This window comes from Stigmatopora argus, chromosome 22, assembly GCF_051989625.1.
Source record: "Stigmatopora argus isolate UIUO_Sarg chromosome 22, RoL_Sarg_1.0, whole genome shotgun sequence".
Taxonomy (NCBI): Eukaryota; Metazoa; Chordata; class Actinopteri; order Syngnathiformes; family Syngnathidae; genus Stigmatopora; species Stigmatopora argus.
Window position 1 is genome coordinate 9,932,775 of NC_135408.1, and position 19,726 is coordinate 9,952,500.

Here is a 19,726-nt window from a genome sequence, read left to right on the forward strand (position 1 = left end):
AGTGAGAGAGAGTGAGAGAGAGAGGAGGGAGAACGGGGGAGAATGCGCTCGGCCATTGGCGCTGTGGGCCTTCTCCAGATGTTGCTGGACACACCTCCAGAACAGTGGGGGCAAACAAAAAAAGCCTCAATGAGGGAAAACACTGTGCCGGACAGTTTTGTTGTTGGGCCGTTTGACCTTTCCTCAACCTTTCCCACAGTTGGTCATCACCGCCGGGAAGTGAGCGTCGGCAGAAAAGCCCGATATTGCAGTGGTACGTGAAAGATTAACTTCAAGTGTAGACTGGATTCAGTTTGTTTTCAGAACTTTACATAATAATAAGAATGATAATAATAATCAGACATAGGCCCTGTCGTCATCATCAACAAAAACAGCCTAATTGTCATCACACCCAGTTTTAAATGACGAAATTGGTAGTGCTTCTCCATAAGGTGCGTTTTCTCGGCAAAAGACCCAAATAAGTCATAATTGACATGACCGGGACTTGTGATTTTTATTTACATGGGATGTATGATCAAATTTCTTTGAATAGTAAAAGAACAGTTCAGTTAGCTACTAGTAATACCTTTTTTTCTGCTTTGTCTCAGATCATTTTAATTGTATATCCCATGAATGTGACTTAAACCTTTTACACTAAAGCTGTAGAAATGTCATCGTCAGACAAGCGCACGCACCAGCTCACATTCCCGCAGACGTGTCAAAAGCCAATCACGTCTTTATTCAGAAAGGGCAGTCTGCTCTTAAAAAAGGCGCCGATCTAAATGGCTCAATGGGGGTGGGGGTACTGCTAGGGTGGGCATGCCTGTCAAACTCCATCTCCGTCCACTGTCTGGTGTTTCTTTTCTACCAGAGGGCAAAATATTCTACTCGAGAAAAAGACACCAGCCTGTATCCACAATGTCTCAATGCTGGGTTAAACAGTCGTAATGAATTAGCGGGTAGACTGGTGCTGAGTACACTGCGGAATTTCTTGTATCCGATGCCCTTAAGTAGGGATGCAACGATTAATGGATGACGAGGACGTGGCCTAAAAATGAGAAATAACTGATTTAGGTTTGTCTTTCCTTCCCACGGCTTTGGATGAAACAATAAAAACAACAGTAAGCTCATAAGGCCTGCCAAAGCAGTAGCAAGTCTTATAAAGATGAACTCAGTTATTCCCTTTTTGTCAACATGGGCACTAAGCGCGACAGAAAATGTCCTCACATCTCCGCAGGACGTCTCAGACTTCGGCAGACAGCGTCAAATGACTCGGGTTCCGCGGAGAAGATAAATGGCGAGAAAGGACGGCGATGTGTGTGTCTGCTTGGCAAAGATGAGACCTCAGCCAACCCCTGCTGAAATGTATTTTTAACCCCCAACATTTACAAGTAGGAAACACACACTCACACACACACACACACACACTCACATACACACACATGCATGCACTCCATGCGTCACTTTTTGGAAAGAATGTCTGGGAAAACAATTTGGGGGGGAAATGAGAGGGAAGAAAACCCCAAGGGAGATTTAAGATATTTTTGCTTTAGATGAGTGAAGTGAAGTGAAAAGAAGTGGACATCTAGAGCTTTTATCAGAGCGCATCGTGATAAGAATATTTCAAAATATTCCGTAAATGATCTAAGGAGCGATAAGAGTTTCAGTAAAAAATGGCGTTTAAAAGACAAAGATCTAGCATGAGTGTAGAATACTTTTATAGCTTTCCATGACAATCAATCATCTCAATCTAGCCTTTTATAAATCTTCCGTCTGACCAAACTGAAGCTCTCTCTCCTGATTGGACAACTTGCTGCAGTCGCTTCTGGCTAGAACCTTAAGTTTCCTTCACAAAACCAAAATATTCTCAGTAAAAACATCAGCATAAACCCCAAAATGTGAAAAGCAGTCTTAGGCAAAGGAGTTGAAAATTCTTGAGCATGGTTTGGATGGTCAAATGGATTTTTCCAACCAATGACAAATTGAACAGGAATCAATGAATAAAATAGGACAAATCAGGGACTACGTATCTGCGAGACTGACACCCATTATTTCTCTCCGGTCAAGATTTTTTCCCGTTTGCCAGCCTTCCCTTTTTAAATGGGGTCAAAAAGAGTCCAACATGTCCTACCACATCAACATTAGCGAGTGAACACGAAGCCAAATCAATCAATCCCTGACATTTGATCATATTATTTACAGCATTAAAAACAAGCCTACGTACGAGACGACGTAACAGACGCGATGACACAGAAGACTGCGGTTCACAAAACACTACCACGGCTCCCCCAAAACCACCGTTCCACCCTACAAGATGGTTAATTGCAGACTATTAACATGAAAGCAGTGTGCTAACATAATATTTGTCTAAAGCAGACTATTTCATGCTACCTGGTTTTAGTGGTTGCTCGCATTCGCCAAGTGCAAGAATAGACCTTTATTTTCTCTGAAGTCATTCACCCGGATCAAAAATTGATAAATAGACGGGAGCGCGAGGGCTGTACGTAACGTCCGATTGATAAAAGATTAAACGTAAAAGGGGGAGATGAGTTGAATCAGGAGGATCGTTAATCACAGTGCGTGAAGAGAGTTTACGACTAAATGCGGGTTGCGTGATCCTCGCTAAAACGTCTCTTTTAATGCACTTTACACAGACTAGATTGCGTTTCTTCCACAGAATTGCTCGCATAATTGCAAGGTGAAAGAGCAGATGGCTCATCCCGAGCGCCCAGGATGCCAAGATATGAAGACCCGCCTTCCTTTTTAATAATAAATGCACGTGGTGACACTGTAAATCAAGGGTGTCAGCTCGATTGGATGAGGACCGGACTATTTTAGATATAATATTTAGATTTTTTTTTAATAATTGGATTTAAAGAACTGGATCAAAAGCCCTAACTATTCAATTTTTTTTATCGATCTAAAACAATGTTTATTTGAGCTTTTTTTCTTAGAAAAGGAAAATCTCTTTTAATCATTATGTTCCATATGAAAGTGGAAAACAGATTTTTATATATATTTTCAGATTTTACAAAATGATTTTTGAACTAAAAACACAGAAAAAATGACAAAAATTACAAGTATTGATTTAAAAGGGGGAAAATCATGAAATATAATATACATCTATAATCTTAATTTAATTTGATCCTAAAACAGAAAGTCGGCACTCATGATTTACTTTCTCGGGCCACACAAAATGATGTGGTGGGCCAGATTTGGCCCCCGGGCCGCCACTTTGACACCTGTGCTGTAAATTGTAAATGAGTTCATTACTAGTCGGTGAAGTAGGAGGATGATTGGGCGCCCTGTCATTTCAAATGGATTGGACGTCTATCACTGTCAGTGACTTAAACACAAGGTTGTGTTTTGATGTTGTACGTATGCGTGTGTGTGAGAGGAGAACTCTTCAATGTACTGTGGGAGTGAGAAAGTGGGAGCGCAGAGGGGGTTTTGGCCAAGTGGGGAATGCGCCTCAGGGTCCGCTGCAGATTATTCCGATTTTCTTTTCATCTGAACCGTTGGGAGCGCTCTTCGGCGGATTACCCACTCCATCACTTATTAAACGCTTAGGAACAAATGAAGCAGAGGCCAGGAAATAAGAAGGTTTCATTAGCTGCTTTTGGGTTGGAGGGGGTACTACGTGGGACCAATATATTATTTGGATTTTCTGTTGAGAGTTGGCAGTTAAGTGTCAGATAACTCATCCATTTTTTAAAAAAATAATTCACTTGTGCAGGTTTGCAGACTAGTGCATACCACATGGTAATAAAAACATTGAAAAGAATGGAGGATTGAGGACTCCCGGCATTTAGCGTTCTTTTTTTCGCCTTGTGGAAGGCAGTTTGTGCTCTTGGCATTCCATTCCATTCGTCTTACCACACCGCAATGATCAATGAATGGCATTGTGTCTTTTAGCTCCAACTTTTAGCTCCATGCCAATGGGTACAATTGCTACTAAAACAGGTTACTCAAACATTTTGTTGCTCAAGATTTCTGTCTTGGGTGGAAACGCAATTTAATAAATTTATATATAAAGGAAGTAGTGGACAAAAAGCCTTAAAATGATGTCAAGGGATCTGCAATAATGATATTTAGGACTCGTGATAGTGTGCGAGCCGCCGTCTGTATTAAGGCCAACATTAAAACTTGCATTCTAGTACTTCTCCAGTAAACTATTATTCCTTTTGTAGTGGAATTGCAGGACATAGGACATAGTATTAGCATTATACCTGACATGTGAGCCAAAAAATGGCACAGGGTATGTTGGGCTTGTAGCCTTTTACTGATTGGTAGCAAGCCGTCTGTGCGGCATGACCCATTTGTAGCGATGGCGAGAAGCGTCCCAAGATGACGCCCTACTGACCTGCTTGAATTATTTACTCGGGAGAGTAAAATGACGAGTGACTGCACGCAGCCACCTAGAAGATTACATGGGCGGAAAAGACGGACGGATGGATGGATTATGCAATGAAGCCTGGAACGAGGGCTCGTGGAAAAAACTATAGCTATCTTGTTTATTATAATGAGAACTCAAAAGAGGTATTGCAAAATCGGATGTTGGATGGCATGAGTAACTATAAATGAATACTGTCATCAGAGGCCAATGGTCTTCTTGTCTAGAGTATTAAGAGGAAACCATCTGCAAAACGCACACTCTTGGAATATTAAACTGTATAATACATTCAGAATTATCATGATATTAAAACTACTCTGTCATTCGGTATGACCCAGTGACCTACTGTGAGATTGTCTTGCTAATGTGCGTCTTCAGTGTTGCTCTATATTAACCCTTCATAGGTCAAGTAGCTACTTTGGTCATTTAAAGCAGTGTTATAAGAATAATAATAATTAATATTGCTATTATGCTTGGGACTTTTTTTTGCCGCAGTGGGTATCGTTTGTGCACCGACCCCACCCAGACCCAATTTAGTTTTAAGTTGTTTCCCTCACCATTAGCTGATTCTTGAGAAAATAGAAACATTTAGAAATAAACATTTAGAAAATAAATCTAAAAAAACACCTGGCATCCAATGGTTGATCTTTCAGTGCAATCGACCATTCTAAACTTGGAAGTACCAACGCCGTCAACGGTAGCCAATGAGAGCCTTTAATGGGGTTAATAAATGCATTGTAAGCAGAGATCAGAGTCTGGTCAAAGCGCTAAAACCATATTCAATCTGGTACACGGTCGATTGGTCGCCGGTCTTTTGGTCGCCCGAAAGGTTATTGATAATTACCATTTAAATTGTTGCTCAAATTCCCTAAATACAAACTGCGAATGACTATTTAGTCATACTTAATGCCCTAGTCATTATTAGGCTAAAGAAAAACTCAAAATTTCCCGGACTTTTGTTGTTTTTTGTTGGAGAACTTGTTAAGACCCTGACTAACGTAGCTTCTTAAAGGGGCAACACCTGTACATACAAACTCTTATACACTCACACGTCGGCTCAGTGAAACTGCTCATGGCCATTGTTGGCTTTTATTGATGCGTAGACCGTGTTGTTTTACCTTGTTTTGTCGCCGGCCTATTGGTCGTCGGTCTTTTGGTCGCCGGTCTTTTGGTCGCCCATTGTCGCGGTTCGGGCGACCAAAAGACCGCGACCAAAAGACCGGCGACCAAACGACCGCACACGATTTACTCTAGCCAAACACCTCCTCCGCACATGGTGATACTCGACATCTTTCTCCCAGCTGTTACGCAACAAATTACACAATTCGTGCGATACGGCGCAATCGACTCGTGTCCTTCCGAAACGCCTACTCGGTTCACTGAAAGAGAGAACAGGTACACACTGGAGATAGCGCGCCTGTACCAGATCAACACATTTGATGAGTCTGCCGGGGACATTTTAGAAAGAGAGCTATTCATCACCACAAGGGTGGTTACGCAAGAGGCTGCTGCTTCAAGTGGTGGAAAAAGCTCACTTGAGATAAGAAGGCAGTGTTCTCTGAAGCAATCCGATTGTTAATTCGCTGCATTACTCCGTTTTGGTGGCATGATGGATTTGGCGGGTACGTTAGGGAATTGGAATTTGGAAGAAAATAAAACTAAAAGGAGTAATATGTCAACAAGAGCATTACTTAACATGACAAATGCTTAAAAAGTCACGTGGCGTCAAGATAGCTTTAGCGCAACAGTTGATGTGGAACAACTGCAATGGGGGTGACTCATATTTCTTAACAGCTGATAATTTGGAAAACATTGCCAAGAGAAATTACAGGCAATGACTTATACCGTCACTCAAGTGTCAACAATGGACTCATTGCTAAAAGAGAAAATATTATTTTAACAGATAAAACTTGGAAGTTGTCAAAATGACTTGACAAATGAGAAGAAGGATTAGTTTCCTCGAGTTGGACTGATTTGGTCAAAAACGGTTGTCCCGATGACCTGATTATCGTGATAAACGTTCAAGTAAACATGAAACCGACAAGGAGCTGAGCCTGAACAGGAAAGGGACATTCAGCCACCCTTGCCTTTGGACTTTGGAGACAGGAAGTCATAAAGCATGATCAAAAAGGCAAGACAAGTTAGAAAGTGCGTACAGCATTTCAAAGAGACCAGAAGGACGGTCACTTGATCCTCTAACTTAATGGCGAAGCTGTAAAATTGAAAACTAAACTACTACTCCGGCCACTGTGTTGTATGCAAGCAAAGCGGACGTAACATTCACGTTGGAATTGTTTGTATTTAAAGCTCATGAATGTCACATTTAATGACTCAAGGATGGTGACACAGGTGCCAAATGGTTGGTTCAGAACTTTTTGTGCTTAGTTTCAGGACTCGGGGAGCTCAGAGCAAAATGTGAAATAAAACCGATTTGCTAACAGAAACCCCCACTGAGATTTTGTCATGACAAAAGGATGAAATAAGTGCGAGCTTGCCTGTTTCCCAAGCACGCTATTAATCTCATCAGCACTTTTTATCAGCTGAAACAATAAAAAGAGCGAGGGGAGAATTGAAAAGTCCAGTTTTCTGATAATAAAAATGGAAAACGTATTACACGGCTTAAATTCGGCCCGTATTATCTCCACGCGGCCTCGTTGGCGGCTGTCAAATTCTATCGTTGCACAAGCTGGCCCCGCTTTAAACGGCTTCCAATTACGTTTTGCACAAAGACTCGGAGACAAAAAAGGTCGCTGGCAAATGTGAAAAAAAGAGTCGGAGTCGTGTCCCTGGAGAGTCGTTCATTTGTCGCGCTGCGATGGACTCCTTTGTTCTCACGTATGCCCTCTGCATACCATAATTTGCCACCATCTGGGGCTCTCATTCCAATTCTCTTCCTCCTCTGCATCCACACGTGATGCATGATCAGAAGCCAGACATCTGCAGTCAATCTCTCCTCGAGATTATGCAACGTTATAGTAATGAGGACCAATTACTCAGTCAGCTCTGAGGTTAGAGGAGAGCATATCAAGAGAGCGCTTCAATTTGAAATAGTTGGCTAAACAAATGGAATGTTTGTGGGCAGAGGGGGGTGCGGGGGAGGACATGTTGGCCTTTAAATATCTTTTTTTTTACGTCTACAATGCATTCAATACACAAGGTGCTCGGATACAGAAACCCTTCTTAAATGACACCTCAGCATGCCTTTTGGAGGTTGTTACAATATATTTGTCCCAACTAGTTTTTTAAGGAGACAAGATAGAGAAAAGAAAGCTCAAAATAGTTTTTAATCTTTACAGGGCACTCTTTCATGGCACTAGGCATCCAATCCATTTCATTTCCAATAACAGGTGATGAGTTAAATACTATAAATTTTAAAAAACTACTAGTTTTATTGGTGGAAAATGTTCTATTGTGGCCTAATATATGCCTAATGAGGACACTAGGTCTATTCTTTTTTTTTAATTACCAAAAATTCCTTTTCCCTGTAAAAGGTTAAACAAAAGTAATCTATTGAAGTGGTCATTACACTTTCCTTTCTGCCAAAACACTCAAATGAATTCATTTTTAAATTATTAATCTCCAATTAAAATCTCCAATTAAATCCCAAAATGGATTGATCGCACTTGGCCTACCGTGCCCAATAAAATGAACTGCCCTTAATGGGCGCATAAAAGTACACCTACAGCATAGCATTCTACAAATGATATATTCCCTCGAGTTTTTGACAACAGCGTGTGTCTACTTGTCAGCAACACAGGTAGAAACATAACAGATCACATCTTGGCATGAAAACACAAAGCAAAGACACCATTGATGTCAGATTTCAAACACCCAATGCAAAAATCCAGCCTGCAAGCTCGATCCCAGCCTTTGGTCAACAGACTTTCATTTCTTCACGCCAATTCATTGTCTTCAGACGAGATGAACGGACCAAGTAATGCATTCATGCATTTGTTGTCCGTCTGAGAACGCTGCTTGCATTTTCCAACAAGCTTCGTAAGACAATCTGCAATTAGGCAAATTGCGTACTCATTCATCAATAAAACCTTCACGGAGCTTATAAATGTCAAGCCTTGCATCTAAAGCTTCATGACCAGAGAGGACGATGGCACTTAAGTGGAAATGAGAGTGCAGACAGATGCTCACCACCAACTTTACAACCCCTTTGCACCCGTACTTTTACAGTAACATCGGCTAATGTGCGCATCCGTGTCCCGCTCCTGCACTTCCAGGAGGGGAGGCGGGGTCAAAGAAGCCTTAGGCAAACAGGCTCATCAGTTCTTTCTCTTCTACTTTCCTTATCTGGCTCTCGCTATCTCCGGGAAAGTGCTCAGGTTACGGCTTATCGAGGAACGTTAACGGCGCAAGGGGGTTGACGTGCGCTCGACCCGAATACGAGCCAGCAAACTGAACCCCCATTGGGGTTCAGGTGAAGTAGGTTAGTTAGAGATATGCACTTTAGAATCCTATTCCTGATCAGGCCACTGACAGCTTGTGAGCCGTGGAAAAAAAACAAAAAACAAGACAGGAAACCCTTAAGACCAAAGCCCACAGGGAAGCCGGTATCGAGTGCGTGTGAGGGTCGGGTTAGCGAGATGAAAGCGTTGCAGACACTGAGCGATTGGCCCGGTCTCAGGTCCGTAAAGCTTGGGGATTCAGATCCTTAACACTTATGCAAGTGCTCCTCTCTAGAGAATCATGGCATGCCACAGGTTATTTGGTGCGCTTGGAAAATACTTAAGTCAGCGGCGTCAAACTCAATTTAGTTCGCGGGCCGACTAGATCTCATGTGGGCCGGATTTATTTTGGGCAAAGTGCCTGTCAGGCAGACCCCTACGAGCCCACTTCCAGCCTACGGGCCATGTTTTTGACAGCCCTGGGTGAACTCAAGGTCTGCCATTGCCGGCGATAGACATCCAATCCAATAAAAGTGGGAGAGCATTCATTCATTCACTTTAAATGGATTGGATGGACATCTACTAGTGATAAACTTAAATATACAGCAAGAGCATATGGATCTCCTCAGTAAAACTTCAAATCTGGCATTTTGGTGTACAGAAGGTGCGGAATCTAACATTGCTGCTGGGCAGAAAAGGATTAACGATGGTGACCCCAGGGGTAAGAGGTTATCTAGAGCACAAGGGTTGCAAATAAACTATATCTCCACACACACAAACATATTCCAACTATAGTAGTATACAAAAAAAATGGTTCCTCGTCAGTTCAAAAGCAATAAATAGCAGTATGCTGTTGTTTTGGAAAAAAAGACAACTTCCAGCTCAACATGCCCATCTACGGTCAGTCGCTAATCCACAAGACTGCAAAAGTCTCCAGAGAAGAAAACAAAACATTGAAGGCCACTTCTAAACTTGACATTAGCAAGAAAGCAAACATTTTGAGTGAAAGTATCAGCACTCCAGAGAAATGTCTGCAAAGGGATACACATAACATGTGTATAAAATACTCCAGTTCTGTTTTACTCTATTTTTTTTAACCGGAAAAGTTCAAGCATCTTGCTTCTTTTTTTTTTTACCTGGAAAACAACTAAGAACACCATTTGAAAGTAAACAACCATTTCTTCCAGAACATCTCACTCATATAATCAAACGTAGACTGTTCCCACTCTCTCGAGGGTCCGGGACATGGCATTTCAAGCTTCATTTTATGTCTCTAAACATGTGGTCTATTTATTTGCTCCCCCCCTTCTGTCGATGGCTAGAAGTGGATGTTCCCAGCAACATTGGTCTGCGTGACTGGCAGCAATACCAAAAGAGGTGGGATTTACGGTCACTTTTAAAAAAACACGTGCCACAATAATATAGATATAATATATCGCAAGTCATATACTCTGAAAGCCCTAAATTCCTGAAATCATTTCCTCCAGGAAATACTGAAAGTAAAACAGTTTCCAAGATCATTGTAAAAGTGCCAAGTTAACCCATTCTTTGGCTGAATTTTAGCCATAATTCAATATTTCTCTCATTTGAATTAAAAAGTAGGCAAGAGGTCGCAGTTTGCACACCCCACGCACTAGAACAAACTGAGTCATTTAAACGGCTGAAGTGAATGTTTCAAAACAAGAGCTAAAATGTATACAACATTTGCTTTCCCAAATGACTCCCAACTGTGACTAAGATAAGCATAAACAGTGGAAGAAAAACAGGAAATACGTAAAGTTTGTAGTTTATTTCTGAACTGAAATACGTAGATTTCCTTATAGGGAAAGTGACTTTTTTTTCAGGCATGACTTGACCCCCCAAAAAAATCTGACTCCTCTGTAGGTGGCTCTGAAAAACCTCCATGATGTAACCACTAATCTTCCATTCTGGAGGCAGCGTGTGGTCTACAAACCCCCAGAAGGGATTTTTTTTTTATGGTATAGTCTCCCAACAAGGCTGGGGAAATCCCGTTTGACTGAACTGAATTTCCAAGTGGAATAATTAGAAGCCAAGCAGGACAAAACCGGGTCATTGTGCTAACGAAAACCGAGTCACATGTTGGGAAATCTCCCCAAGAGGACTGAGGCCTCTCTATTTTTCCACATTCTCCTCTCTTACCTGAACTTGTCCTTTGCCCATGATCTTGTCCACGATCTCGTTGTCGTCCTTGTTGAGCATGCTCTTATCGTAACACTTTTCATAGCAAAGGATTCGCAAGAACTGGGATCCTTCCAACTCGATCTCAAACTCCTGTTGAAGGACACGAGTGATAAATGTTGATAAAATGTTCACACGACAAAGCCGGAAAGCTAAAGACTGTGTTTTTTCGACTCACTTCGTTCCAATGAGGTTCTGTGGTGTCTCTGAAGACCCTGGTCTTAGCTTTGCTCACAAAGTATCCAAAAGAGTCCACTTCTAAAGTGCAGTAAAGATCTGGGAGGAGAGAAAGAGATAATTAAATGATTAGATTAAGGTAAGGGAAGGTTTTGTTTAAAAAAAAAAAAGTGACAAAAAATTGAGATTATGTAAGTATATTGGGTTCCCTGCTAAAAGTAAGATAAGAAAAAAAATATTATAAAAGACATACATATAAATTCATAATTTGCATTTGCCTTTCTAATGAAATGAAGTGTTAACAATCCATGCTTTTCACTGGGTCGTAATGATCTATTAAAATGACTTAATGAGTGATGTTCATATTAACTTCAGTATATTGCACTTTTCATATGGTGTCCTCCTAAATTCTCCAAAGATTATATGCAGTAAGTAGATTACTTCTCCAGCGTATTGCTGTCATGACTCACCAAATAAACCTTAAGTGGTAATAAAGTTCCAATCTCAATGTACTACTAATGGAGTACTACTACTACTGAAGCCATGTAACATTCATTAGTCTTAAAATATGCGCATGACATCTAGGGGGTGGTCCCATTTGAATTTTTGGTATTTCCCACCGGTTTAAAAACATATTGAAAAAAAAAGCCAATGACAGTGAAGATGTCCTACAAGTGTCAACATATTAAATTTTGTGAGGTGAAAAAAATCAATTTTAGTCAGTGAATATACTCTACGTGACAGAATGAGATATGTCGCCTGTCCATTCCCTGCCACCGAGCAATTAAATTGCTTAAATGTGTTCTTAAATGCTGTTGTAGCATTTTTTGGAGGCCGCAACGCTGCCTGTCTGTAAAGCGTTCTCTAGCCGCAACCTGCTCTCTGGGGGGAAAAGGACTTCACCTGACATGATGATGGATGTGCAGACGTGTGGCTCGACCTTTCCCCAGAGAGCTGCTGTGATTGAGCGAAACACCAGCGGACGGAAGCGGGGGTTTGTGTGAGTGTGTTGAAATCTCCTATACGTATAAACATTCCTCAAGCCTGACAGAAGATATGTTTATGCGGCGAACCCACCGGCTTTATGGCAAGGGGATACGTTCCAGAGCCACATGCACTAAGTCAAAATCGGCTCTAAAAGGCACCACTGTTTTTGGTTCATGTCAAAAACGTGTTGTCATTTATGAAGAGATAACAACAGGACAGTCGAATATAATGAAGCTCAGCCCATCGGGTTTCATTCCTTTCAGGCTTGTTTTTTTTTCAGCATCGTGAAAGGCGGGCATAATTAGGGAGGAAGATTAGTGCTGATGATTTAAGGGGAGTTCATTGGATGGGGAATTGAACCAGGCTATGGGGGAGATATTTCATCAACTGAATTTGTATGCTTTAGACGTGTAACAACTCATAGATGACCTTTTAAATTGAGAAGAAAAAAAACAGGGGCGTGATTTATTATAAGATACATTTTAAGTAGTGCATTTTATATATTTTAATCATGGCATTTAAAGGAATGTAAAAACTAAGTACTAAGTAAAAACTAAAATAATAGTAACTAAATCAAAACGAATAAAACAGAAATAAGTCCAATTGTATTAGTATTGTGTACCTAAAGTACTTAAAGTTGTATTTCCCACACTACTTTATGCATCCATTTTTTTAAATCGGGAAGACCGGCTATAAATATATATTTTTTTTTCTGTGTGTGTGTGTACACAGGAAAGTAGGGCAAACTAAAAGTGGTCTAGAACTTCATGAATTTTCCGAGCAGGTCGTTACAAGGCTGACTCTGAAGGGGGGATGAATTGGTCTGCATGGGGTCTGCGAACCCTTGATACAGAGGTTAATGGATCCCATCCTTTTCCATTTCATGGACTGAAGTTTGTAGTCTTAGTGTGTGTTCCAAAACAGGATGCTAATCTTTGCCCGGAGTTGTGTCGTGTGTTCTTGCTCAAGAATGACTTGACAAGTGACAGGCCGCTAAACTAAAAAGCATCCAGCCCCTACTCTGAAGAAACAATGACAAAAATGAACCATAAATTAACTACAGTCGCTTTTGGGGTCATAGTACAAGTATAAGTACTTAATTTGAGTACCCGTCAAAACAAAGTACTACGCATGGAAATTTGACCGGTTCAGAGACATCGGCGCCACCACTGAGGACCAAACATTTGCTAGAGGTTATCTGGGGTCACCAAATGAGCCAGGGCCACACCTTAAGGGGGATCCCGTGGGTGTTAAGCCTCCTAAATGCATACATCTGGCAAACAAGAATGTACCATTCATTAATAATTGTAATTTTCCGACTATAAGACGATATACATCTTTTGACGGCCCTACGTGGTGTCAAAACCCAATTTGGTGGAAAAAGGGGTTAAATGACCCTTTAGATCACATTTTTACAACATGCATGAGGAAAAACGGGATTTGTGTGAAAAGCCATCTCCTCAAAATAGCAACTTATGAAAAATAGCCACTAATCACAGTCATGTGTTATCTTTTATAGTCCAGAAAGTGTGGCTTTCAAACAAAAGGAATGTCTCACGTCCAAACGATGAAGGAGACGTCAACAATAACCGCAGCAACGTTACCGCTGACCGTGCTTAAAATCCAAATACTCCAAATGGTGGTTTTGACGTAGAACGCGAGTTAAAAAAAAATGCTTTCATCAACCTCAGTCATTCGCTCGTGTGTTTGTGCGTGTGTGTGGTTTGATGAACTTCATCGCGGTCAACATTTTCCTTATTGGTAACCACTTCAGGTCCTTGTTCTCTACACGGATCAAAAAGGCCTTGAAAGGAGATCGTAACAATCGCGTAGGCGGCTTTCCAACGCTCGCAGCTTTCCGGAGAAACCGCGAAAATCATCGTTCTCCGTCTATTCACGAGATATCTGATATTTTAACCGTGTGTGTGTGTGTGTGTGCGTGGGACTGCATACAATGTGTTCTGAAACGCCAGCTGTCCGTTCTTGGCACATCTGAAATAGCCTCAGTGCGGGTTTAGAAACATCCCACTGGCTAAAACGCTACACGCAGTCTGCCCAAAGATAACAGGATGTGAATTATGATAGGAAATACGGTTTATAATGAACTCAATGCCCGCCCTTCACGTCGATGTAAGTCCGATTCAATTAAACCAGGAGAATAGCCGTGAATCCTCATCTTTCACTGCCATCGACGACAATCCATTTTGACCAGACGTCTGGCGCTTGGAAGTAAGTTTTGGTCAATGGCAATTTGCCAATGAGTTAAACAGATAAACTATTATTGCAATGTAGATGGTTGGTGTCTGATTGTAATCGCTCATGGGTTAAATTCCACAAACTACTCTTAATAACAGCAACATTGTGATGGATGGGCTTGTGTGTGTCAGTGTGCTCTCCATTGCAGCTGTTATGAGTGGGACGCCCGTCTAGCGAGTGAACAAGTGTGTGGAAGAATTAAAGATATTTTACGAGTAGACTTACTGGGTGACTGCGTGAATCCTTTGGCAGAATGGACAATCACATGAAGAAAGCCGTACAAGCCTGGAGTCTCTTCATCTGGGGAGAAAAGGATCACATTGACTTTAATGCAACGACAGAGTGTTTTTCTGCATAAATGGGGACATGTCGGGAACTTCGATTTTGGTGTCAAACTCGGTCATTTCCGAAAAAAAAAATGCAAATATTTGTACGGTAGAATGGCAATAATGGAGCGGCACGATCAAAGAACTCGCGCAATGTCCTGGGTTTCAGCGCCGGCCTTAAAGTGGGCCTCTGTTATGTGATCCGTTAATTATGAGAACATTCCTTTACCAGCTGGTGACTATTTAAACTGTGAATATGTGGACGTGCGGGTCTCTACGTGAGATATGGATTATGATCGTTCTGTCACATTTTGGGCAATATTAGTCATTATTCCAATTTTTCTAAACATTATTTTTGAATACGTCGGTAGGAATAAATCTAGTTAGATCCTACGGTGATATTAATAGAAGCAAAATGATGCCAATTTCAACGAATAAAAATATTAACGTCGTTATTCTTAGTTTTTCACTCATTCGGCCCTCCCTGTCAAAATGGAATGGACATTTAGCGGCATCCACGGAATCCGATGAGTTAATAAACGAGAGTCCCAATGGCTTACCATCTTTATTACTGGTGACGGGAATGTTGTGGACAGTTCGGAGTTTGAAGCAGGAGCTCGTGAGGACTTGCAACTCCACTGAGCTCAGTACGCACGCCTGAAGGTCTGAAAACACAACAAGCGGCGCTGTAGTCGGATGCGCTCCATATTTTCCGACAAGGAGAACCGTCATTTCCATTTGAGTGGGTGTCACCTTTCTTCTGGAGCTTCTGGATGCTTTCTCGCCATTCCGACCTCTCATAATCAGAGGAGAGCAGGAACAGGTAGCTCTGCGGGGAAAAAAAACACCACAAAGTCCTCAAACCCATTCTAGAAAGCACAGCTTTGTTACAGCTTGACATGTGTCTCTACCTAGTGGTGATCAGGAGCACTGCACGAATTGGATCGGATTGGACAGGATTACCTTTCCGTGTTTGTTGTGAAGGCGGAAAGGAATTGTGGGGGAGTGAAGCAGCAGCCAAGATTCTTGTTCGTTCATTTTCTTCCTCAATCGCTCTACGCGGTTCTGACCTTTCGGTGCTTTCTAAAATGACATCATCATATTTGAGCGCATTTCCAGACTCAAAACAAAACAAATACAAACATTACAACATTATCCAGTCAAAATAGGAAATCACCTTTGGAGGAAGATGACAACCATATTGCTTCAAAACATCCTTCAGTTTTGTTAGCGATTGAAGATAAATAAAAAAGATGAATTTTCACACAAACACACTTTTTATGAATGTATTTTGTTGTAATTAAGGGCTTATTTAATCCCATTTTTCCATTTTAGTAGTGGTCAGCCTAGCTAATGTCTCCATGAGGCTCCAAATGTCTTGCTTGAAATTCATGTGCTAATCATGTTATTTAGTCTCGGTGGACCCAAAAAAAACCACGAATACACACACATCGCTCGCTAACAGGAAACTGTGAGTCACCCCGTGTACTATCAGATTCAAGCTCGAAATAAAAAACGTGGTTGCTCTTGGCACCCCAAGTGGCAGACTTTGCACCACGCCAGCAGGACCGCGGGAACTCCACCAGTTCTTATTATTACAAAAAGAGTGGGCTTCTTTGCATACAATTTATGGAAATACCCAGAACAGCAAGATAATAGGGATCAAGCCTTACCTTTTCTTTCTGTATCTCACTTTTTAGAAGCGATATCTTGATTTTCATCTCTTCGATCTCGTGTTCGGGGAGAATTTGGATGCTATGACAAGAATCGGACTCATCCAGCGTCTGGAAGGTCAAGTCGGCAAGAGGGATGTACCACTTGCACTCATACTGCTGGTGACGACTGCAGAAAGTCAAGTGGAAATTGGGAATTTAGTCCCAACATCTGAAAAACGGCTGAATAAACAGAATTCAAAAAAACAAATGTAGGCTCACCCTGCGGAGGTCTTCTTCATTTTAGCACAGAGCAGCAGGTCGGTGAAGAGGAAAACATGTCGTAGTTTCCTGGAGCTTTCCGACAGCTCCACGAGGAAGCCGTCCTTCACCAGTTGACGAGCCTGAGCCAATTTGGATCAAATACGACATTCACACGAGGTCTCGAAAAAAAACCAACAGTTTTTCTGGGCTACACTTTCTTTGCTTGACTTTGGCAACAACATGAAAAGGAATGAATAATCCTCCAACATCATCCAGAGATATATTATTAATAATTTGCATGCTGCCTATAGAGGATGTTTTACATTAAACAAGTCCTCCAAATAACAGCATTCATCTAAAATGTAAAGGCTGATGACATTCACATTTACAAACAATTTGGCTGTCATTGACGTTGATAGACGACCAATCGTGTAGTGTTATTTTTTAATCATTGTGCTGTCAATTTTATAGTTTATAACTAGTAAACCAATCCATTTTAACTAGGAGGTTGTAGAAGATGTGCACTCTTTTTACATGATATTTTTAGCAATTTTTGCATTCTTTTTGCAACATACAAGTACTGGGAAAGTCGTGTTTTTGAAGTCGTAGAATGGGACAAACATACCTCTCCTTTGGGCGTTGTGACCGCTGTCCTTCGAGGGTCAATCTCCTCGTTAATAGAGGAGAGGAAATTCTGAGATATCCGAAGAGCATCCTGCAGCAGAGGGAAATCGGGATGGTCCTTTGGCGTGTGTTTAAGCAAGTCCTGCAGTGCCAAAACCAAAGATTAGACAGGCGCATACCGAGGGCTTGATCAATAAAAAAGACCAATTCTATTGACCTTCAGCTTGTATTGCCTCGAGGAGACAAAATGACAGTAATCTCATAGAAAAAAGTCATTTCCTTGCTGTTGCTAAAGCTGATTTTATCAGTAGGTAAGGGCAAAAGAAGCAGGCCACGGAATACTGATCAGTTGTCTGGCTTTTAATTGGAGGTTGCCCGCATATCTTTAAATTTGGAGAAGATGGTGCCTAGAGAAACTAAACTAACTTGATTTGCAAGCATGGTAGCACTCTGATGTAGTAAAAAAATAATAATACGTTAAGGAAGTAGGGAAATTGACTGCATTCTTTTAAGAAATAAGGTTGAACCATAACGAAATGAGGACCAATTAAGCGCTATTTAAAAAGACACTCGCCAAAAATTGAATACAGGCATTAAATCAGACACGGACTGTTTGATTTGTCAAAATAATTCAATTTAAAGATGGTGTGATCTAGAGTGTACTCACATGGAGAACAAGGGTGCTCCTTGTCACACGGTCAATGGGTTTATAAAGAAGCGCTGGATGGAGAGAAAGCAGAGGTCACATTCTACGTATCAACAAGCCGACGTCACGCTCAAGTGTCTTTTAACAGGACGTGCGCTTGATTGACCTTGCACCTTTGGGAGAAAGCAATTTCAAAGATTTATGATCAGATCAACCAATCTGATGGGGTGAGTAAGTGCAAAGGGGGAAAAAAAACACAAGTTGAGCTCAGCTGTGAAGAGAAGCCACAATTTTTGACAAATATCGGAGCAGAAAAACGGCTTGGACGGACGTCAATGGCAGCCAACCAGTTAAATTGCACAAGCTAATGCATCATTCCTTCGGTCTCCCATTTCAAATAAATAACATATATAATTATCTTTTTAAAAAATGGGTTTTAAAAGAATCCATCCATTATTTCAGGAGCTATTTTCAACACTTAAAATTGCTTAATAATGCCTACAGATATCAGACAACATACAAATTATCCACTGTGACAACATATGAAATTGACCATATTTGGCCATCCCGTTTACAAAACACAAAAAGCCAATGTAAATAAATGTCCTGCCTGTACAAAGCATCACAAACGAGATGAGGCAATCAATATCCGTTAGCTTGTGAATGCAGCCCAAATCTGTAAGCGGACACTTCAAATAAATCTCCATTCTAATCGATAAGACGCCAGGCTAAAATAAAAGACTCCCTCATCAAAACACGAAGGCAATCATTACCGTACGTGCAGTTACAACAGAGTCGGAGGACCAGCAGCACCTCCATCGTCTCGTCTCCTCAACAGACGGAGTCTGCGAGAGTGCGAGAGTGCGAGAGTGCCAGTTTGCGCTTCCCCGAGCCCCCACTGCATACACAATTAGTAAGGGGGCAGGACTGAAATCTTAAAGCGGCCCCAGCGCCCTAACATACATTGGCAGACAAACAGACAACATCACAAACGCACTATTTACCTTCCATTGTGACAGTTGAGGTACAATCTTTTGAATCTTTCGGACCTTTGACTTTCAGGTTCTGGGAAGATAAACAGAAGTGGATGTATTACTATTGGTTATTCTATAGCTAAGAAGAGCAAGATGTTCAGTTTAAGCATCTACATAAAAAAACAATCACTTCAATAACAATGAGGAAACTTTGAGGCTTTATACCCTTTATAGGGTACCAAAACACAAACGTGAGCATTTACAGACTGTTTTATTGTAACTAAATTAAGACTTTGTTTTCATGAACATTCATCTGCCAATGAGTAGAATGCTATGGAATTTAAGCAAAAAAGTATCATAAAGCATGCAAAGAATATAATGAGATAACACCATAGGGAGGAATATTTCTTTTTTAAATATATATGTTATTATAATTGAATACTTGCATTCACATATGAATCCATCTTATGGTGTGTCAGTTTGGCTGGCCATATTTGTATATAGCAAATGTAAAAACTGAGGTCTACCTGTTTAATGACCAAAAAAGTCACTTCCCTTACCAAAGGTTAACGGGAACAACAATGACTATTTTTTTAAAACGTTCAAAAACATTGCTTCCTGAAAGAATATAAAAAAGTCTGAACTCAGTCTGCCTCTTTTCACGTCATTATTTATTTATTCATTTTTCTCCCTCATCCTATTGCAGATTTGGGGTCCACCCAAAAAGAAAAATGATTTTTTTAAATTCACATGGTACTGCAAATAAATGACCAATCTAGTCCAATGAATTTACAAACCTCGGATATCTTCTGGAACTGGCCGTTGGCTTGACTGCATTTTTCGGCCGTCTCC

The 19,726-nt window shown here is 41.0% G+C and overlaps 1 protein-coding gene across 5 annotated transcripts in view; it reads right to left on the bottom strand.

The window, feature by feature from the left end:
• abr (ABR activator of RhoGEF and GTPase) overlaps positions 1-19,726 on the bottom strand; it is a 46,858-nt gene that overhangs the window by 7,662 nt on the left and 19,470 nt on the right. For all 5 annotated transcript variants that reach the window (XM_077591987.1, XM_077591988.1, XM_077591991.1 and 2 more), the window contains 12 exons: positions 19,672-19,726; positions 18,905-18,965; positions 17,922-17,974; positions 17,256-17,396; positions 16,649-16,770; positions 16,388-16,556; positions 15,678-15,797; positions 15,468-15,543; positions 15,275-15,379; positions 14,614-14,688; positions 11,147-11,244; positions 10,930-11,061 (listed from right to left, as the gene is read on the bottom strand). The exon at positions 19,672-19,726 is cut by the window's right edge and continues 53 nt beyond it. In XM_077591987.1, the coding sequence (XP_077448113.1) occupies positions 10,930-11,061; positions 11,147-11,244; positions 14,614-14,688; positions 15,275-15,379; positions 15,468-15,543; positions 15,678-15,797; positions 16,388-16,556; positions 16,649-16,770; positions 17,256-17,396; positions 17,922-17,974; positions 18,905-18,965; positions 19,672-19,726 (1,207 nt within the window). The remainder of the gene's footprint in view (positions 1-10,929; positions 11,062-11,146; positions 11,245-14,613; positions 14,689-15,274; positions 15,380-15,467; positions 15,544-15,677; positions 15,798-16,387; positions 16,557-16,648; positions 16,771-17,255; positions 17,397-17,921; positions 17,975-18,904; positions 18,966-19,671) is intronic.